At 38.0% G+C, this 23,539-nt stretch overlaps 1 protein-coding gene across 8 annotated transcripts in view; it reads left to right on the forward strand.

The window, feature by feature from the left end:
• The window catches only part of ADAMTSL3 (ADAMTS like 3), a 187,558-nt gene that overhangs the window by 68,048 nt on the left and 95,971 nt on the right, over positions 1–23,539 (forward strand). For 7 of the 8 annotated variants that reach the window (XM_054077304.1, XM_054077305.1, XM_054077309.1 and 4 more), the window contains 2 exons: positions 17,848–17,975; positions 20,368–20,413. In XM_054077304.1, coding sequence (XP_053933279.1) covers positions 17,848–17,975; positions 20,368–20,413 — 174 coding nt within the window. Of the gene's footprint in view, positions 1–17,847; positions 17,976–20,367; positions 20,414–23,539 lie in introns of those variants that run through there. The other variant, XM_054077311.1, reaches the window with a different exon arrangement.

The following is a 23,539-nucleotide window of genomic DNA, read 5'->3' on the forward strand; positions in this document are numbered from 1 at the left end:
TGTTAGCTGTGCAATTGAATAGTATCCCTTATGTCCAACTCAGGATGTGCTTACTTTTCACCATCTGAGAAACCGGGAGGAAGTAATGTATTTGAGTTACGTTGCTCAGTAAAGCAGTAAGAATAAATTCTATTACTGTTGTTAAAAGTGATCAGGGTAGATGGTCAGGCTAGATGACCATCCGCCTTTTCCACTCAGCATTTATGCTTTATTCCTGTTTCCCAGGAGAGAAGTATTAGCTTCTTCAGGTGTTACATTCATGGCTTGTATCAAAATATGGTTGGTGTCATGATAAATTCCAATGCTCCTTTATTTGTCAATCCCTTTATAAGACTTTCTTAGTTAAAAATTTAGAAGAGATTTTTTTTTTTTTAACAACATGATCAGTTTCACTATTAACTTGGGAACTTTCTCTTACTTGAGGAAACTGTTGGTACTATATAAACAGCTATCTACTGTCGAAACAACAAAGCTGTATTTTCCCTTAATACGATTTTGACTTAGATTTGTATTATTTAGAGTTTGTGCAGACACTTGAGATCTGTTTTTAATTACTGGGTAGGATTTAGAAATCAGAAATGCAAACACAAGTTCACAGCTTTTTTAATCATATGTAAATCACCTTTTTAAAACTGTCAAGGAATCATATTTTTAGAAGCTGTGTTTGTATGGACAGAAGTAATGCAAGAGCTGTGTCAGTCTTTGAGATTATGAACACGCTTATGATGAGAATATTCTTGGCGTAAGTCAGGAGTATTATATAATAAGGAAACAATGTCTTTTTATACTTTAGTTCCAAAACATTCCCTAGTGAGACCTAGACTAAAAAACCCCCATAGGATTGCCTATGAATAGATCTCCTTGCAACATGATAACTTTAGCCAAATTACACAAAGTAGATTTAAAATCCTTGTCATGTTTTCATAGTTATATTTTTGAAACTCTTTACTGGCATCTAATGTGAATTGTGGTTGTATAACTACAAGGCTAACGCTGCATAGATGTATAAAACTGTTCCTCTAGCAGTGTGGGTGTCTAAGAGGCAGGAGACAGTGATCATAAGCAATAAACTGCTTGAATGAAACAAGACAAAAGCAGTGGGACCAATCCGGCTTCACCTGGTGCCAAAAAAACCGGTGCAGAAGGTTGAGGAAAGCATCCTTGGCTCGGTAGTGGTATATGTCTGTGATCGTAGATCCCACCAGTATAAAGCTTAGCATATGGTCAGGAGACCCTCTGGTGCAATGCACCTCCAGAAAGGTCAGAGACCTGCTGTAACAAGATGTGTTGGAAGGGAAGGAGATTGGCCCCTGCAGCAGTTCAGATTTAGAAGATATGTAAGTGGTAGATGGTTGCCCCTCTTCACTCCTTTTGCTTCCTGGATGACTTACGTAGCTCTCAAATGCAACACAGAATGCAGCCCGACACATTTGATGTGACCATATGCAACTGCTGAAAGCTGAGATGGAGCAAAAGAAGGAAGATTATTTGGGTACAGCAGGTGTTGTCTGTGTTAATGATGGTTCCCAATGTTTTATCGGTAGCTTATAAAGAAAACTGTTAATCTGTGGTGACCGGGGATATGGGAAAGTATGTGTGTACACGAAGTGTGAATAAGAATTTCGGAGTGTGAGTTAATGATCTAAGTTGGGCAGTGAGCTTAAGTGACTCATAGGAGAAGTAGTTTTGAGGTATGCAATGTATCTGTTTCCAGACAGACTACCTGGGAATAGCTGGATGTAGCCAGTCTTCAGAAGACAATGGAATTGTCTTGTTTGAGCTATCCAATCTATTTTTATATTAAACAAGAAACATGAAGTTGATTTATGATAAAAAGGTAGAGCAAAACAGTAATTAGATTATTTGAAGGACGCTACTTAAAGTGGGGAATATATTGTGAATTAGTGTGTCTTGGAAGAGAGTTCCCTCTGGCACGGATAAAGCAGGACACGTATCTGGGAATGAACAGATAGCTGAGAGGTAGACACTGTCTCCAAGCAAAAATATGAGTCATTGCAAGATGTATGGTTTAAAACAGTGATAGACCTTTCTTTACTCCTTTTTAGAAGGAGGATTTCCTTACTACTTTTTCAGAGTAGCCAAATCTTAGCCCTTCTTCTCCACTCCCTCCGGTATAGATCAAACAGAGAATTGCTGTGGAAGAAATCCTGGTCTGTTCCTTTGCTCCAAGGCGGGAGGATCAACCCCAAGTAAATGTTCCTTGATAGATATTTGTCTAGCTTGCTCTTAAATGTGTTTGGTGATCAGGATTGCACAGCCTTCCAAAGCCCAGCATTTACTTATCATTGTAGTTCGAGAATTTCCATTATTTTTCCTTTACTATCTCCCACAAAGGGGAAAGGAGAATGAGGTCACAAGCCAAATTTATACTTTACCATTCGCTATTTGTTATCTCTGCAGAGACTGAGAAGCTTGTTCTTTGTTTTTGAACCACTGAGATGCTCAGTGATGTGCATGGAAAAACTATGGAAGTTAGATGCAGTTTATCAGTTAGGAAAAAAAATTGAGTGCTGATCTCCCTTTGTGCTCAGTAACATAAATAAGGTAAAGTGATGATATATTCCTTTTTTGTAAAGGGAAAACGTGTCTCCTTTTTTTGTGAGGATGTATTTTTGGAAGAGAAATAAGTAATGACATAAAATGTGGAACATTCAGAAGTGTTTGGAATTGCACAGTGGTTGAACTAGTATAAAATCCATTAGCTGTGTATGATGGACTGCATACCTCCTTGGTCCCCTAGCTCTCTGGAATCTTCACTTAAATAATTCGGTTTTACGTATTTCAGGGGAAAGAAAATGCGCAAACAAGCAGGAAGTTGTTTCAGACCTTCAAATTAGACTTGTATCCAGAATACATGAAAAGACATAAATGATACATAAAGAACTTCTTTAGACTAAAGGTGTTGGAAAAACACTGATTGGTTAAAGCGTGTGTGTGGGGAATGGTTTGAAGTTTCTTATTGCTCTCAAAACTCATTTATTGTCAGTGCAAATGTTGTCATATTTAACCTGGACAGTGAGATGAAATGATGATACTTTTGTCAAATAAAATGTGATTGGCAAATCTTTGCAACAAACCAAACGCAATTTATCTAACAAATGTAACTTATATTTGGAGTGGAGGATGTCCATGGCATTTGAGGCACAACTTGGCTTCAACAGGTAACTGAGAGCTAATGTTATTTTCTTTCTCTTGTGGCCAGAAAAAAAATAGCGTTCTTAAGTGGATCTTTTTTTTGTGGGTTTTTGAAGAAGCGTAACTCTAGACTCCAACCAAATACCTACTTTATAGCCAGAACACTGATAAATAGAGGCTGATAGAAGAATAAATTTGACAGATATATGTAGGAGTTTTTTCTCCTCTTCTTTGATCTTTATCTGTCCATATGCGTAGGAAATCATATCCACATCCTTAACTTTGGCTGTATCTGACATGGAATTCAGGTGGTTCTTGTAGGTCCTATAAAAAGTCCAACAAAGTCAGTGAGATACTTTCCATTGATTTCCACGGCCTTTAAATCAAGCTTTACTCGCTGACTACCTGACAGTAATATTTCAGTTATCTTTCATTTACCAGAGTATAAGGTGGAATTAAAAGCAAAAATATAAAAAGGAGCTTTGCTGGTTAATTTATTTAAATACCTTTTCATTAAGTCCAAATGCTAATGTCCCTTTCAATAATAAAAAAAAACCCAAACCAAACACCTCTTCTCTTCTCTAAATCCTTCAAATACAAGCAACCAGGGAATTATATAAATAGATACTCTTACCTTTACTACAAAAAATTCATGCGGAAGTCCTATCTTGGAATAAGCTATTCATTAGTTGCCTTGGCAGAAGGAACACAATCCAAATGAATGAGCTGTCAAGAGTATTTTTAGTGGTTTTATATGTTGCCCATTCAAATCTTGGAAAATTTCGTTAGAAAATTGGGCAAACTGACCACTTATTTTTATGGGCTTTTGCAAGATCTAAAAGTGAAAAACAACTATTGTATTTAGCATCTGTTAATGGAGGTTTCAGGCTACAGAACTTGAAAAAGTACTGCTGGGAAGCTAATACAATAACTGTAAAATATTGGACTGATAGTAGGAAACACTGGCACTGAACAGATATGGAAAGAGTCATAGTAATATTCCATATCCAGGCCTCTTACCCTGTGCCGAGTGCTAAAGATACTGTAGTTAAACATATACAGTAGTAGAGATCTGGAATGAAGTCAGAGTCAAGCTCAAGATAGATGGAATTGCCTTTTTCTACCATGAATACTATTGATTGGATAATTCTTTCTTTGGAGAATTACAAACTGGGAACTTGGACACAGAAAAAAAGCTAACATTTTTCCAAATAGGGAGATATATGTCCTTACCCCATATATGCAACTAAGCCATCATCTTCCTTTATTTGAAGTCAGTGGCATTTTTCTTCTTTTGCTTTTTTGGGAATTGGATCTAGACTTGTGCTACCATTGTAACTGTTCCCTTGATAGGTTTCTTAACCCCAGCTGGAAGCTAGAAAATCAATAGAAGGGAAACTATTCACCAGATATCAAATGAATTTCAGTGGATTATATTTTATTTGACTCAAAGTGGAAAGGAATGACAAGAGAATAGTACATTTTTAGTCCCACATAAAATACCTTTCTGGAAAACTCTGTTCTCTGCACGTGGAGCTTGATTTTGAAGACTTTTTTTTTTTCCCTCAGGAACGCTATAATTTTTAACCTGTATAAAGGCAATATCAAAACTTTGCCCTCAAAATATGTTTTGGCTTGAAACATCTGCATATTGGGATCCTCTGTAAGACAGGATATGGGCAAGAAATTATAATATAGGTGGTTTTTTTTTTTTAATTATCTAAAAAAGCTTCCTCAAGAGTTTAAGTGTGTTTTGGTGTATGTGAGAGAACACAGCTGGAGGAAGCTTGAGATGCTAAAAGTGGTACAAGCTTTTGACTCAGAATAACTAGGGATCAAACTAAAGTTATGTACATGACTGAAGAGTGTCAGAAGCAGCTTAAGGATACATTTCAGCAGTGCAAGTGCCCCCTGTAGAAGGTTCACAGCACCTCCACGTCAGGCTGCCCCTGTGGAAAGCAGGCTCTTCACAACAATGAATGAAACTGTTCTTCAAGTGCAGGAAGTCAGCTGGAGCCAGTGAAACCGACCAAACTTAAATATTAAATTTGCCTGTAAGTTAAGCGTGAATAATAAAAAGAAACACTAAAATTATATTTTGATTTTTGGATCAGTTATGCCGTTGCTTAATATCACCCAAAGATCAGCTTGCAGTTAAATGGGCAAGAAGTGTTTTCTCTGAGAAGAAAATTTATTTTGTTAAATTTGATTTATGTCACAGTAAAGAGGCACCGCAATCAGGCTGACAAGTTTTAGAGTTACTTTGGGCAGAATTAACTTCAGTCAGACTGCTTCTCAGTTATGGGCTTAATAAGTCTTCTACTTCAATACGTTAATTTAAAATGGCTTTATAGAGTGATACTGGCTTTAAGAATAGGAGGTAAGAAATACATTGGCACAAAATAATGCTTTAAATTTTCAAAATGATAAACTTAATTGTTCTACATTTATAGAAAGGAAAATTAGTATTCTTCTAATTGCTATCAGCTAACAGTGTGACTTTTTCCTTTGTGATCTTTTTCCTTTTGACATCTGTTCTGTTGCCACGTGCATCTGCTTGTGTTCTGTGATCTGCGTTTTGTTACTGTCATAGAAATATTACCGTTTAAAGTGCTACATATGGTATTAAATGGTAGAGTGAGTCAAGAGACGGGGGTCGAATCTCTGGCTCTCAAATGAGAAGTTTGGATGCCTCGTCTGAGTGATATGGTATAGATACCTGTAACTAAATCATCCAAGTTTGGCACTACTGATAATCTTGGCATGAAATTGAGCCAGGCAGGAGTGCCATATCCTGATGCCCAGCTTTATGAATGTTGCTGATTATGGATAGACAAAATGCATAGCAAAGACTTTTCTATACTGGCTGCTCTTGCGACAGTTTATTCTTCTGTCAGTATTTTCCCTATAAACTTCTTTTATTCATAGATTTGGCAGTTAGCCATAAAATTCTGCTTCTAGCTGGAACTTGGCAGACAGTCTCTCAAGTCAGGAAAATTATTTTAAACAATTTTTTTAAATATATGATATGTATTGGGGCTCTTTTAAAAGAAGTGCAGTATTTTTTTTTTTTTCTTGAGAAAAAGCATTGGTTTCAGTGTTTTTTCTCATTGTAAATCCTCAAAACAAATTCTTAAAAATAGGAAAAAGATTGTTTGTAACCAAATAGAAAACATGATTCTTCCTTCAAGATCATGTGTGTGGAGGTGCTGTATGTAAATGTCGAGGACTTGTGTATTTTGAAGTGACTGCTTTTAGGGTGTTGCTTTGAATTAAATACATAATTTATCATTGTGGTGGGATAAAGCTTGTTTATGGTGTTCTGAACTGCAAGGTAATTAGTATGCTAATGTATGCATTTTTAAGTGCCCATACTCTCTCTTTATTTACTTTTCCATAACCTGCCTTTAATTCTTGTACACAAGTGTCGTGGCAAAATGAAGCCTTTAACATATTCAGTGTGATGCAGTAATGGATAAGGTTGTGGAAACGAGTAGATACCCTTATGTCGGTCTGTCGTATGGTCTAGGATCCTAATGTACTGCGATTGTATGTGTGTCTCATGTAAGCAGAACAGCCTTTCTCATACTTGAGAGTTTGCAGTGTTAATTTGGGCAAATACCACCAGGACCACCACAAATCAGCAAGAGTGAAATTTGATGGTGATTGTGGTAACAGCTCCTGGCTTTGTGTCAGGGTCTGTCCTCCTCTACATTCTTAGCTTAACTTAGGCTGGAAAACAAGGAGAAGCCCCATCCTGTGCTCCCTCCAGTTGTTTTTCTCCTACTTGTAGACTGTTAAGTTTACTACCTTATTGGTTATTTTTAATCTAGAGCTTCAGTAATTCATAGCATTCCTGACGTAGCTCTCTTTATGCTGGAATGACTTCCTCAACTTCTGTCAAGTGGGTCTCCATGAAAGAAGGAAATGAGGAGTTCCTAAGCTGGCACAGGCATTTTATCAAGAGGAGATGAGTCCGGGACAGGTACCTGACCCTTAGGAGAAATACTTAGGATTTTTTTGTTTGTTTATTCTGGTTTCTAAATGGAAAGCATGATTTAAAATAATTCAAAAATATGTAATCCCTGAAGTATGATTGCAATATCATATGGCAGCAGAATATGGAAAAAGCCTTGAGAAATAAGCCTTGACAGGAAAGATTTTGCACATTTTGTGTGATCCTTGGAAGCTGATGGAAATCCTCTGCTTTGTCACAGGTATAAAGCTTATTTATCAATATGGCTGTTTTCTTTCCACTGCACGTGCTGAAGTGATGCAGGTTATAAGTCTTGAGACCAGTTTTAAAAATCGCATGGTAAAGTATTTAAAAGCACCTTTATTTGGATGTTTGCAAATATATTTAATAAGGTAGTTCAAAAAAATAATGTCAGATATATTTCCCAGAAATTGGAAGCTCTCTTTCTATTATGCACCTGAGGAATTCTGCGCATTGGACTCTGGCTGACCCATCACACTGTTTATGCTGGATGAGGAACATGTGGTGTGCAGTGTGAAGGTGGAAAAACCCAGTGTATCCAGGTGCAAATTTTGAATAAGCATTCAGTAAGCCTTGCATGAATTCTTACTACTTTTATGGACTGCAGGAAATACATGGAATGTTGTTAATGCAGATTTATAAGTAGTCCCAGAGATAATTAACATACAAAAATGTCATGAAGGTTATGTTTTCCCCCTTCATACTTTCTACTTATGTTAGGTACATATAGTAGAAAGGATAATGTTTATAGCTGCAAAATAGGAGGTGTAAGAGATCTGTAAGAGGCACTAAAATCCAACTTTCGACACAGATATGTAATTCTCAGCTGTGCTACTCACATAATGCACCTTATCGTCCTCCTTCCTGAAGGTCAGATTCTCATCTGTAAAATTCACATAATACACAGCCTTAAAAGCTGCAGTCACAAAGTATTAAGACTACGTAGCGTATTTGTCATGTGAAAATCGTCTCATTATGTCTGTGACAAGGTTTCTTTGCACAACCAAATGCAAGGACTATGTGTTTAATAATATGGTACTGTGGAGGACACTGTGTAATTAATTATCATTTAAAAAATATTTTTATACCTACTAGGATATACCTTAAAATCTTAATTGTGAATGTTCATATAATAGATGATATTTTAAAATACGTAATATCATGTTTCTTTTAAAATTTTTAAAGCATCCCATTCCTTCTTTTTTGTTTATTTTAAATTCTGCCTTTATCTCTCTTCCAAACCCTGACGAGTGTTTGCCTCGGGCTGGCTACTGAGAAAGTGGGAGGAGAGTGCTACCATTTATTTTGCTTTCTTGGTTGTGTTCCTTTTCAGAACCTGTGTGCGTTTCCCAAGGTCTGTGGCTTTCGAATTGTTTGCCAGCTACACGTGCAAATCTTTAAGTTATAATTCTCCAGACCACTTTGAAATGGAGAGAATTGGAGTGATGCTAAACATTTCTTAGTATAGTTTCCATTTCAGATGCGCCAGATTCAGAGGAATGGATATGTTTTGAGAGTTCAAATTTATACATTTCCAGCTATGCATTCACATGTACTTTTAAATCTTGGAAGACAGTCTAATACTGGAAACTTAGGGAGAAGTTTTTCATATTCTTCATCTTGGTTAGCTGTCCTGGATAAATGGACCTAAAAGCATTAGAGAAACATGGACAATTTGCCTGACTGTTTGGATGATACCAAAGTTGGTTATTAGCCTTCCTCCCTGTTCTCTGGATGTAAGATTTTCTCTGTGCTCTAATGCCGGTGAGTGTAGAATAATATTTTCCATTGTAGGTAAGGCAAACACGGGGCTCTTACGGCTCTAGTTGGGGAAAGCACAAGTGAAAACCAGGGCTACTAAGTCTGGATTGTCAGTGGCGTGTACTTTAGGGACATGCTTGTCAGGGTTTTAAAGAGGATTTCTCTGTTTGTTAGACTGTCAAAACCATAACTTATGGAATATCACCCAAGAAAATAAACCAGACTGCTGTTGACTAGATGAGAGGACAGGGGCAAGTACTTATCTTACAGAAGTCAGTTACGTAATGAAAATGTCCCCTGAGACTTCAGGTATGTCATCAAAACCTATCAGCAGTGAATAAAACTAGAATTTGTGCATTTTTAAACTTATCTGAACAATGTAGTTAACTCAGAAATTGAAAAATAGCAAATTAATTATGCTTTAACTACTTCACTGCTCTTAGCTGTTGTTAGGTACAGAAATAACCAGTGTTTTGGGTATAGTAATGCAGTTGCTTTCTGCTTGGAGTTGTTAGGGTGGGAACCACTGTTCCTTCTCCATGCCCACAAATTCCATGTTCCCTCTGTTACTGCTCACAAAGAAGGAAGGAGGTGATACAGACTCTTTTCGGTGCCAAAAGCCTCAGCTAGCTCATAGGTGCCAAACAGCCAAGCAACATTTCATCTCTTCCTGGATGCCAAAAGCCTCAAGTATCCCTGCTCCACCTGCCAAAACCTCCAACTTTGTCCTGACAACTCCTGCAGTGCAGGCCTGTGTTGTCAATATGAAATTTTGCAACACACTGACAATGGAAAATCTGGATGCAGTATAATACTGAAAAACATGCTGGGATTCGCCTTCAGTTTAGTATCAAAATGAATTACGCTGTAAATATTTCCTGTGTGTGACTCTTTTGCATGTTTTATTTTCCAAAACTTGAATTTGAATTTATTCAAAACTGCTGTAGAATGAAAATATATTGGAGAATTCAACAGTGAGAACTCTAAACTACATCTGAGCCCCCAGATGTATTCTTTTATGCAGCTGAATAAGTCTGTCATTTGTGTTTTGGCTCATTTCTTGCTTCTCCTGGTCTGTCACTGAGCTTTACCAGCTTGTGTTTCTGAAATGCTCTTTTTGTCACCGGGCATTGATTCCATTTTGCAGTTAGTCTGTAGTGCGTGACCATCCCTACACAGTGGCAAGGCCAAGGGCAGGGGATGGTTAATATGACTGAAATAATGTTAAAACTAATTACTTCTTAACATCTGCTTAAAATAGGTGCAGCTACTCCCAGGTGGTTTTTATCAGTCTGAAATAATGATGCATTGGGGTTTTGCCAGGATTTTATAATTCCAGATATGTCCTTTTTAACATACAGAAGAATATGGAATTTACTTTGGTACATATAAGTAAAAGATTTATTAATCTTAATGAAAAATACAGTGCACAATTAGGTAATATTTAATGCACCCAGCAATAGTGGAAATACATCAGGCAATGTCTTGAAATCTGTCATAATGAAACAAGTAGAAGTTTTTCTGCTAAAAGCAGGTAATGCAAGATCTTATTTGTCTGGAAATAGATTTTGACTGTTCTTCTGTTTAGTTGCTGCCACAACTGAAATAGATTTTCCTAATTCTGTTATCTTCATTCTACACCTTACTTAGACTGCACAAAATAGAGGTGTAAATCATTTTTGTATGTGACCTCACCAGGGAAAGAGATTTCTAGTACAGTTTGTTGCAAAGCCAGAGACATAACAACCAGATTTAAAAATGAAGGATACAGTTTGAGGCTGAGTCGCGTATCCAGTGATTATCTGCAGGTAAATACTTGTTCCTTCAGTTATGCACTCTGCTCATGGATTGTTCAACAGTGCAATTCTATGCCTTTTCCACCAAGTGTAGTGTCTGGAAGGAAGAATCTGGGAAACACATCACAGAGCTACTCAGGCAGGATATTTTCCCTTCAGTGCTATAATTCCTTGTGCTACCTCTGTTTGGAACCATTGTAGGTATGAGAAGAAAATGGCATAGTGCACTGTTGCGCAGGAAGATCAGTGAGCAGCAAAATAACCTTGTGCTTTGGAAGACTCTGAAAGTCAGGATAATGTTAATAGTATTTATGGATTGTGAGTATGGGAAGAAGAAATAGAAAGGAAATGCTTTATCTCTGTTCAAAATATCATCAAGGATGAAATTCACTCCTTGGGAGAAGGGCCAGTACTGAGCTTTGGGTGTAGTTTAATTGAGGCCTTCAGTGGGACTGAAGTTGTGTTCGTACCCTTCAATAGGTTCTTTCACTTGGATGAATTTAATCTGAAGAATCTAAATTATGTATGGAGAAATTTAGTTATATGCAATGTGTTATTAAACAGTAATATGATATAGCTTTGCCAGAGTTACTCCTTATGGGGATTCTCGTTTGGAGTTTGGCATGTCTTTTTTAATTAATACAAACCACTTTGATAAGAAGCCGTGAGGAAAACCAAAGAGCGCTCACGCATAGAGCTGCGGTGGCATCGGCACAGTAGCAGATACACTGGTAAATGCTTCTGCTTAAGCAAGTCCTTACTTGTAAGTCAAAGTCTTATTTTGTGAGCCACATCACTGTAACCTGTTTGAGTAGATAATTTTCCATACCGCTCCAGCCCTAGGCATGGACTGCTTTGGTGGGTGCTGCCCAGAGGTTGCATTGAATCTGTCAGAGCTGGGCATCCTTCTCCAGGGAAGTGCTTAGGGGCAAATCACAGGGCAGAAATTGGGGTAATTTGTGTTGCAATATATACATGGCAGAGGGACAGTCACTGGGGAACCCTGACAGATGAATCTGAGTGTTGGGTCTCTACATGTTTCATTACACATTCAGTTACAATAATTCTTTAGGGTCAGATGCTGCGTACTTGGCTTGTGTTTGCATTTAATGCAAAAATGTTTGTTAAAAACTCTGAGGAGCAAACATTTAACGTATCAGAGCATTTCTGTTGAGGAGCTGAATCTTTGTTATGCCTGATGCTAAACATTTACATATCCAAGCCTTATGTAATGGATGTCTGAATAATAACAAAACTGCATAAACTGACCTTCGTTCTCTGGCACCACATTTCCTTTGAAGTCTGCATGACCAAATTCAAGACAATTATGTCATCCTTCATAACAGCCAAACAAAAGTTTGGCCAAATAATCCTTTTTCTCCATATAACAGCACCGTGTTTGATTTCTGGAATGTGTGTCAATGTAGCTGTTGTTATTTACTGGGTGTTACAAGTGACGGTAAAAATCCCCTTGTTTTACATTAATGATTAGCGCTGGTAACATCTGGATTTCATTTATTTTGCCTCAGTGCCCACTTTTGCTGTACTCCGTTACTTTGAGTAGTACATTGCGAGGCAAGAAGGGCTTGAAAACACACACACAGTCTGCAGAACGTGGTGTTATAGTATGTGCCCATATGTGGCAGAAGCAGAGCAGAGCCCTGGATAGAAGAAAGGAAACTGGCACTAACTTTCCCCTCCTGTCCAAATCTACCACTGCCACACTTACAGTAAAATTCTCCGTGTACAAGGCTGTCTCTGTCAGTTAAGGGTTGTCAGCAGAGACTCAGATTGCACATTACTGGGCCTCAGACCTTGCAGAAACCTTGGCATACTGTCATTTCAGCCTTTGAGACTCTGCCTGTGTCACCAAGTGCTTCAAAACTTGTAGTTTATTTTTTCCCCCATCCCCTGATTCAAGTGATCCTTGCCCAGGCCCATGTATAGGGTTAAGACCTAATGTTTGGGGTTTTTTTTACCTTTAATTATAGATTGGATATATAGATTGCAATGAAATATTTTGAAACTACCTTTATCATATAAACTGGACTAATTTCTATAGAGCACATTGTACGGGTTATTAAATATTGCTTTGAATGCATTCACGTGAGGTGCTTTTGGAATGGATACAACTCCCGCTAGCATAGCTGGATCCAGTGGAAGTGTGATGCCTTTTGCTGTCTTGTTCTACGTAAAGAGCAGCAAAGATTGGATTCGTAGCTTGTTTAAGTCATTTTGTCATCTAGGTTGGATTCATATCTGGTGTAAGTTATTTTGTCTGGATTCACTGCAGCACTTGTGGCTTTACTTGATCATGCTGCATCATGGGTGCACATATGGGTACACATGTATATACGTGTACATACATACTTTCACAATGAAGATGCTTAATGTGTATGTGTTGCACTTAATCTGTTGCGAAAGCAAACCACAAAAAGGAAAAACACTGCCATTCTGTTCAGCAAATCTTCACTGCTGAACCATGTCAGAATTATGACTGAAGACTATAAAAGCATGGAAAATTGAAGTTTAAGAAACAAACCATGAGGTACAATAATACCCTTTTGTGCCCAACTGCAATTAGGTCTTGATTTAATTCTGAAATGAGGTTCCAAGGTTTTGTTGGTTTAAATCATGATGTTGATGATCTTTTTCTTTATTTTACTTCAGTTTGGTACCATGGTGTAGACAAATGTAATATGTAGCGTTTATGAAACCAGACAGCTAGTAAATCAATATTATTTTGCTAGTAAATTAGTAAGCCAGTGCGAGCTGCTTTTAACTCTTTCCCATGGGACAAATAGTTTGAACTAGCTGGAGTTTAAATCAACACTGTGGATACTGAATTAGTCAATGATTTTGAAGAAGGCTTTGTTGACATAAACGTCTGCTTTGATCATCCTAGTATTTACAGTTTTTTAATTAGATACAGTTCAGAATAATGGCTTTTATCAAAGCAGTTTGGTAAGTGAACAACTGGACATTGTTTAGGGCTTTAGATGACATCTTGTCTGTTAATGTCATGTGGCTGGTTTTAATACAGTGATGAAGTTAGGATTGTGTTGGGCATTGTCACTGCTTTGTCAGAAGAAACTAGCGATTCTAAAAGAGAGAGCGGCATGTTTGCTTTTTTGATATTGTAAGTTTAATAATTTCTCAACGTATTAAAACCCAATCATTTGCTTTGGGATTACAGAGGACAAACTTTAATTTTGAATCATAAATTTGAAAGAAGTGACTCTTTTGTTCATCTTGACTTATTTTCATGTGCTGAGTGATTTGTTGGGAAGTGCTGAGCTCTTTTTGTTGAAGATAGAAGGCAGTTGGTTCCATTTTCAGTGTCAGACGTTTCAGACTTGGCTTCTGATGTAAAGTAAACCCAATGCCAGCACGGAAATTCCTTGGGGATCTTGGCAGAGCTGGACTCTATCGTTTCTGGAATGGCAAACTGGCCTAAGTACATTTCTAAAGCTTTACAGTATTTGTAAGATTTGTAAACTTAGGGGACCAAGAAAGTTAAGGAGACACTGATGCGTTTAGAACAATAACTGCAGTTTACTGTTCAGATAGAGATTGCTTATCTTCTAATTAACATTTTTTGACAAGCTCAAGGTTTTTGAGGAAGGGATGGCAAAGTTTGGAAGCTGCTAATGTTTCTATTAGCTGCTTAACAACGGGGAGTAGTGCTGTTATACTAAATCTGTCTGCTCTTATTGATGCCTTTAAAATGTGTTTCAGTAGTCCTTAGTTCTGCTTGAGCGTAACTAACTAAACTAGAGGATTGCTTTCTAAACCTTCAGTTTTTTAATATGATGTTTGTTTAAGAGTTATGCTTAGAACTGCAATTTGAATTCATCCTAGGTAACAGCTCATTCACAGAAACAAACCAGTTTGCTCAAGTTCTGTGGCATGCAATTCTTTTTTAACTGTAATATTTAGGAGAAAATCCCTTTGCTTACACAGCATGGTATTGAGTCATAGTCTTTGTATGGTATTATGTTTGCAATTTTTACTTCAAGCTTGGTAAGCTTTTATCTGAGGCAACTCTCTTCATGGCTGAAGATAAGCTGACTTTATCTGTACTGCTGAATTTTGAGAGAGTTATGTTGGGTTTTTTCCTTTGTACCAGAAGACTTGAGTTACACGTTCTTTGCTTTAAAATCACTGTTATGAGGCATTTTAGAAGAAAATAGGACCGAATCTTGTTCTTATGAGCTTACTTAAGTTATTTCTTAGAGAAAATGTGGATTATTAAGGTGTTTTCATCTGGTCTAGTATGAGGACATATACTAATCTCTTGTACTTGTCTGGATTGAGTCAGTCATGAAAATCATTTTAGCATTCTAAACATCTTTTTTATTGACACTTATGAAGTCTTGAATGTTTACTTGAATGCAATTTATTTAGTAATGTTTTTATCTATATGCCTTCTGTTTGCTGAACAGATAGCCCTTGGTTGGTGTTTCTGTGCACTTATTTTCTGGGATCGGGTGTAAAGATTCTTAAACATCATTTGATTAAGTTTTGCCTTACTGTGCTGTCAAAAATAAAACAGTACTGTGAATGTAGTAGTTTATTTATCTATCGGGGGTCTGCCTGGATGCCTGCTGAAGTCAGTGGGAATAAAAGATTGGCTGTATTGTAGTTGTTTCAGTGAAGCTTAGGTAAATTATTCATATTCTCTCATTTGTGATTGTATTGGAGTAGAGTAAATGTCGGTCAACGGTCTCTGTCACATGCTATAAATGACCCATTGCTTCATTTTTATCCACAAGAGGACTTTGATTCATAATGATGTCAATAACCATTACATTATTTTGTTCGCAGTAGTTCATGTGCAAACTCAATCACCACAGAGAGATAAATTGATGTTTTCATCTCAGTCTGGGTGTAATTTAGGGTTCTAAGAGTCTTAATCTCTTTATGATAACAGTCTCATCATGTCTGACGACTCCCTTGGAGCCATTATGTTTTATATTTTGTTACAAATATCTGTCCACGTAAAAAGCAAGAGAGAAATTTTAAATGTTGCAGGACAGAGGAATGAAAGTAGGATGTAAATGGAACAGCTGCTGAACAATGGTAGTGAAGTCAAAGAAATGCTTGGGAAAGTCCTGAATTTGATTTTCCTAAGCTTTCTTTGTGAAGAGAATCCTAAACAAAAAAGAAATACTCTCTTAAGGTAAAACATTGAATAATTTGATTCATGTTTGTAATATTGAACTACTGTGTTAAGCTACCACATTCTAAAATGTTTTAATATTTTTTTCTGGGAAATGTCAGTTTTCATAAACTGGATACAATGCAAGTGACAAATGACATTTTAAGGGATCAAGCAGAATTTAGTTTTTTGTCGCAAAAATTTAGTTTTCTATATTTGTGGTGTCTGGTAGTAATGTTTTAAAGCCTTTGTAAGTGAATTTAGGTTTAAAACAAAGTTTAAGCTGTACCCAAAAATTCGCTGATTAAATCTTCTTTCTCGTATCTTTCAAATTAATAGCACTTACTGTCACAAAGCTGTATTCTTGGTTTGCTTCCTTAATTGCAGTTTATGAAAGTTTTGAGATGATTAACTGTACTACCAGTGAGTGCAGGGACACTTGAGGAAACAGGTATTTTAGTCCTGGATGTGAAATGCATCTGGTCAGGATTTTGGAAGGCCCAGCAACCTGTTCAGAACCTGGTGCCTGGTCTGGCTGCTTCAGATCAATTGTGTAGCTCCTGTACAGTGTGTTGGACATACGTATGTTGGGAATGATAGGTTTTTTGCCATAGCAGTCCTTCAGCAGAAGGCAACCCATCAAATACACAGTGTCTTCAGAGACTCTGGTTTCTTTGCTGCATGATTGTTATATATTTAAATAGTAAATAAATTTGAGGTACTCTATGCAAGCAACAGTGCGATATACTCTGCACTAGTAATTCCAAGCAGTAAGACTTCACAGAATCACAAGATTGGAAAAGACCTCCAGGATCATCGAGTCCAACAATTCCTATCAGCCACCGTGGCCCTGGGCATCCACCCGTCTTTTAAATCCCTTCAGGGATGGTGACTTCACCACCTCCCTGGGCAGCCTCTGCCAGTGCCCAATGACCCTTTCCATGAAATTTTTTTTTCTTATAATCCCACCTGACCCAGCCCTGGTGCAGCTTGAGGCCATTCTCCCTTGTCCTGTCCCCTGTCCCTTGGGAGAAGAGGCCAGCTCCCTCCTCTCCACAACCTCCTTTCAGGTAGTTGTAGAGAGCAATAAGGTCTCCTCTCAGCCTCCTCTTCTCCAGGCTAAACAACCCCAGCTCTCTCAGCCGCTCCTCGTCAGACTTGTTCTCATTGCTCTGCTCTGGACACGCTCCAGAGCCTCAACATCCTTCTTGTAGTGAGGGGCCCAGAACTGAACACAGTATTCGAGGTGCGGTCTCACCAGTGCCGAGTACAGAGGGAGAATCACCTCCCTGGACCTGCTGGTCACACCGTTTCTGATCCAAGCCAAGATGCCATTGGCCTTCTTGGCCACCTGGGCACACTGCTGGCTCATGATCAGTTGGCTGTCAACCAACACCCCCAGGTCCTTCTCCTCCGTGCAGCTCTCCACCCATTCTTCCCCCGGTCTGTAGCTGCACAGGGTTGTTGTGCCCCAAGTGCAGGACCCGGCGTTTGGCCTTGTTAAACCTTGGTCTCAAGGTTTAACATTTGGCATTGGCATTTTGGCATTGCATTTGGCATTGGTCTCAGTCCAGTGGTCCAGCCTGCTCACATCCCTTTGCAGAGCCTCCCTACCCTCCAGCAGATCCACGCTTCCACCCAGCTTAGTGTCGTCCGCAAACTTACTTAGGGTGCATTTGATCCCCTCATCCAGGTCATTGATAAAGATATTGAACAGGGCTGAGCCCTGGGGGACACCACTTGTGCCCGGCCTCCAGCTGGAGTTAACTCCATTGACCACCACTCTCTGGGCCTGACCATCCAACTGGTTTTTCACCCAGGAGAGTGTGTGTCTGTCCAGGCCAGAGGCTGACAATATCCTCAGCAGAATGCTGTGAGAAACTGTGTACCAAACTTGTACCAAATTGATTTGTTATTTTTTTTTGTTTGTTTATTTGTTCTCTCCATCCTCAGTTTTGGTTTTGTTTTTTTTTCAGACCTCCAGAATTACTCGTTCCGATGAAGATAAAGAAAGCTCCTGGGATGCCTGGGGGGCCTGGAGTGATTGCTCACGGACCTGTGGTGGGGGAGCCTCTTATTCACTGAGGAGATGTTTAAATGGCAGGTAAGCAGCATGTTTAGGTATTTTTACTCCTTTGCCACTCTGCCATATGTCCCTGTGCTCTGATGGCATCTATAGAGAAGCAGTGTTTTGTTTCTGGAATCAGGTGCTGTGCACAGATCAAGTGTTATGAAATCCTGCTTTTAACGTATATTTTTGTAATATATTTTATATATATATATATATATATATTAGATAAATACCTTAGCCTTCATCTCTGATAGAACTTTAGCACGTTATTAAATGTGTTTGTGGAATAACAAGAATGATTTACTTAGGATGGTTAAATACTGAGAGAAGTCCTGCCACCATAATATAAAGCAATTGCTTAGTTACCTGTATATAAATCAACCTGCACTTGAATATTAACTGAAATAACTCCTCCATGCCTTCCCTGTAGTGAAAAACAAGTGACTTAACTCCACATATAGATGTATCAGATGCTGTTTTCTGTCAGGAAACTTTTCTTCTGCCACTTTTTCCTGTGCAGTGGTCCTGGTGGCCAAATGTTTTCATGGATAAGCCTTGGTGTACTTTGAAGTAAGCAGTGTACGCGGTGAAAACAATTTACCTCAGTAGTAAAGCTGGACTTATGTAAGACTTGTTGCTACAAACCTTAAAGTATGAGTGGTGCGATTGGCGTGTAGTCGGGCAAGAAGAGATCTCAACCAGCTGAGAAGCTTCTGTGCTGTTGTCCATAATTTCTTGCTTTACTTGAATTATTCTTTAACATTTGTGAAACTGCTGATTATGTTTAAATTTCTAGTTTGTTGACACGTTTTAAGTTAAAGGCGATATTGCTCAGGAAGTAAATTTTACTTATATGGGGCTTGCAGTGTGATACACTAAATAAATGCAAACTGTATGGAATACATAGCTAAACATGTATTGTTTAAAACATTGCCCGTTTCTTTCAGTGAAAAATGCACAAAGATCTTTGAGGAAAGTAATATTTCCAGGAAGAAGCCGTGATATTCTACTGTGTGTTAGGAACTGTGAAATGAGCTCAATAAATTGTAGCAATATAAATTCCACTGTGGTTTTATTAATATTTTTAATGTATTCCCCTGTGAAAAACATGTGTTTTCCATACCTTGACAGATGTGTAGTTTAAAAGAGTTTTTTTCTGTGTTTTATTGTTGTTTTAATGTCCAGGAAATGCGCAATTGTGAAACAAAGTTTTCACATTTGTATATATCATAAATATTTTTAACTTGCACTTTGTGATGCAATCTTTTTGCAAAGATTGGAAATTTGAGACGTGTAATAGCTTGAGCTCGGAGAGTTGTACCTTCATCTGAGCTGGTCGATCTCTTCCTGCAGGCGTCCATTGCTTTTTCCTTTTCAAATGGTATTTTTCAATCCCTCAGGAATACTAAGGCTTTTTTAATATTTGGAGTAAGTTTTCATGCAAAACCTGGAAAATTTAGTCCAAAGGCTGTAAATTACCAGGTACACATCATATATTCTTGCATGCAGGGCAGATCTTTTTGGTATGAAGGGATTATTCCAAAACTGATTTTAGAGACATCACTAATTATAATTTCCTGACAAGTAGTTTGAAATATGCTTTCGGGTTTATTTTGCCATTCTTAAGAAGCATGTGCTGCCCTGAGCAAAAGTGCTGGTCAGTTATTGAGAAGTTTGGCAAACTTTGACCCCCCAAAAAGTGTGTAACCCCCATACCCCTGTCTTTGTGAGACCACAATAGGTAATCATGACTTGATTACACGCATGCTATTTCAGCTGCTAACAATGCACTTTGGTGAAGATCTAAATTGCCTGGATTTCAGGGTTCACGTGCATTGGGCACTGTAGAAATGGATGCAGTCCATGAGAATAATGTTTCATTTAAATTATGAATTTTGCTCATGTGGCTTTGGGTCAGAAAAAAATTACATGCTCTTCTTTATATAAGTGTTGCGTTTTGGGAGAAAGGGAGGTTTTGAGGCTGTTTTTTCTTTCCAAAACAATATAGGAGAGAGGCAAATTAATGCGCGTTAGCCCTATGCTTAATTAAAGGACTGCTTAGATATTCTGATCCTCTATTCCTCTACGTTACATCCTGTGGATTAGAAGTAGCTTTGCTTAAGTCAGCATAGATCAGGCTTAGCGATGCCTTGTGAAATCTTTTTGACAAAATGAATGTGTTTTTCATAAGGTTTGCAGTAAATTGAGTTTACAGGGAAAGCCACACTTTTTTTTGCTGAAGAGACACAGCAGTGTAACCTGTTGAGTCCCCAGATCCCTTTTGTATTTAAACTTTGTATTTTGAGGCCAAATTATGGTAGGGCAGTAGCAATAAAAGTCTAATTTTCAAGAGAGTAACTAGCTTTAGAGCAGACGGTTGTGTTTTGCTGTTATGCAGTGTAACCATTTTTACTCTGTTTTTCAGGAACTGTGAAGGTCGAAATATTCGATACAAAACCTGCAGTAGTAATGTGAGTCTGGCTTTTAATTCTATTTTATAGCTTCTTTTACTTATTCAAACAATGTGTTAGAGTTTAAGAAATGCTGCTTCCTCTTTAAAACCTTATGGTGCATAATTTTCTTTCCATCATTATTACCATTTTTAAAGATTTCAATCTGCATGACACCATGAGGGCTTGAATTTAGGCTTCCCAAATGGACATTAGCTTTTGAAATTATAGGGCCAATTGTGATTCAGAATGTTTTATATCATTTATTGGAAAAGTTATACATTTTGGAGGATTAACAAATCAGTTCTCATTTTAAACTAGCAAGTGTGTTTCTTGGGGGTGCTGTCTTTCAGATGAAGAATTAAACTGAACTCCTGATCATTTGTCATTATGAATGGTATGGTGGCACTCTTCACGCGAGCAAAGAAGTTAAGTGCCGGTGTCCCTTTGAAATCTTAAATTGGATAATTAGTACTTATATTTCCTCTTTTTGCCTAAGCCTTTATATTTCTATATGCAAAAGCATGTATATTTAGGTACATTGGCATAGATTATTCCTGTGACTGGATATAAAGCTGGAGATTTGACTTAGAGTTGCTAAGATGCAATCACATTTTATTTTTACGGACACATTTTATGAAAACCAGTCACATACGGCATTGCTCATGACGTTTTAAACTGATTTGTAGTGATGCTTTGTGCTCTTTAAACAGCTGCTACCTTTCACCCCAGATGTTGTAGTCTGTTCAAGGTGCAGCTCATGCAGGACTGCGATACACGGATCAAAAGACCACGTGTACAAACGCCATAATTCAGGATGGTTTATGGTCAGCAGTCACCCCCTTGCACAGGTTGTTTTGCAGTACAATGTGACATTCGTACAATCCCATTCCAGAAACGAGAGAAGGTAGATAAGCAAAATTGCCCTTTTTTTTCCTTTTTTTTCTTTTTTTTGTAGTGCATTTGATTAATCTGCTTCTGACTCTGGTATTTCACAAATACCCCTTAAACAGTGAGGCCTGTGGTTCCCTTGGGTCAAATTATACCCAGGCAAGAGCAGGTGATACCTGTGTCATTGCCGGTGCTGTGATTTCTGCCAGCAGCAGGCAGCTGTAAAGTATGACATGTTCTCCTTACGAGACCTGACACTGCAAGTTGCCCAGTAAATATGTTGAATCAGTTTATCTCCTGGGAGAAGTGCCCATTCTCACTCTGCGTTTTGCCACACCTTACGGTTTCTGCGTGCCAGTTGGCTTCTGCCCTCCTCAAGAACAAGGCTTGCTAGCACCTTGAATTCTTCTAACACTCCGCTCCTCCAGCATTGGATGGATTTTCCACCGTAGCTCACGGTTGACGTTTCTGCTGGCAGAAGCTATTGGAAGTGACTAATGAATCGGGCCAATCAGGCAAAAATCAGATTCTGGAGACAAAGCCTGCCGCTTGCCCTTTCAAAAGAGGCATAGCAGCTTTGTGCAATGTCCTTAGCTCATAAATAAAAATGCCACATGCCAAAAATGCCATAATCTTTGAAAGGTGTGCGATGAGCTGAATTGTAGCCAGCCAGTATGCAAGCAATAAACTGCCACTGTAAAATGTCTTTCCTGCGTTCCTTACGTAGATATCTAGTAGGATGTGTTAGATACAGTAATACACCTCTGAGTGTGTTATCCCGTGCACTACAGCCTGTGCCACCGTGCAAACGAATCAATGTACCTTTTTCCTCCAGTGAAAGGGCTGGAAAACTACCCAGTGTACAGGAAAACAGAAATATGAGATCAGTTTGGACACAGTTTCTGCTAAAAGCAGGGGCCTACATGCGTTTAGGATATGTGAGAGTAATTGTGGACACTGTTCATGTTAATGATTATGCAGTAAAAATCTGATGGAAATGAGGGCACTCTGTGCTTCAGCATAGAAAAAATTAAGATGATTACTATATCCTTTCTGAACTCTCAGGGAGTTTTTCTTCAGTCACTGGGGCCTGTTTTTTAACTTTAGGACTTACTTTAAAGCGATAAGTGGCAACTGTCTTATATGCGAGTCTATTTGAATTTATGATGATTCAAATGTTAATTTCCAGACAGGAAGGTGCCTTTACAGTTCTGCTTTTGGGGCATGTATGAAAGGGATCAAGTTTCCACTTCAGTTCAGATACACTCAGAATCTCTTGGGAATGGTTTTTTCCTAGATTATGACTCAGATAACGGAGAACTCCTGAGAAAAATATTTTTCGTGAGATTTCCACTGTTTATATAGTTGATCTTTACATACAGCATCAGTGAATTCAAACCCATCGTTAGACCTTAACTTTGAAATGGGAGTTTACACCCAATGTAAGTTTGGGACTACTAAGCCAGTTTTGTTTCAAATAATATATTTTTCCCCAAAGCATTATTTCTGTTGAATGCTTCTCACTTTAGGTGTGAAATTTTAGTTTGAAAATTAGGAGTTTAAGCTAGCTTCTTTCCATATTAGTAGGTATTATTGTTAACCACATGAGACATTTGGTACATACACACTGTGTAAAATTGTCTGCAAATGTAATTTTGCTACATGATACATTACACCACTAACATCTATATTGGGGAGTACAAATGAAGCACAACTTAATATGTGTGTCATTCTAATGAAAAGAACAAGACTCATTTTACCAGAAAATTGGTTTCATCTGGATTTGTAACAGAATAGCAGCAAGTTCATTGAACTCAAGCAAGGTTCCAGAATAATATTAGTGATATTTCAATCAAAAAACTAATTCAAGGTCTTAGCAACAAAATAATTGCTGAGATTATTAAGGCATATGTAGAGCCTGCTTATCTTTCTATCATAACGGAGATGCCAGGTGCAAGATTTCCTAAAACTGCATGTATGCTGTCAATTTTTTTAATAGAAACTTTAAAGAAATAAACTATATAAACTATTCATTATATGCTGTTCAATGAGATTTACAGTCTTTCTTAACCCCCCCCTTTTTATGTTTCCATTTTTGTATATACTGTTACATTCTAATGCTATGATGTGCACTATATGGAAGTGTTTAAGATAATCCTTTAGGGTCCTATTCATAGAACAAGTTATTTGGGCCATTTCCCCATAAATTTCACATTCTTATGTGCCAAAAAGTCACTTATACATTTGCCAGAGTGA

This window comes from Cuculus canorus, chromosome 12, assembly GCF_017976375.1.
Source record: "Cuculus canorus isolate bCucCan1 chromosome 12, bCucCan1.pri, whole genome shotgun sequence".
Taxonomy (NCBI): domain Eukaryota; kingdom Metazoa; phylum Chordata; class Aves; order Cuculiformes; family Cuculidae; genus Cuculus; species Cuculus canorus.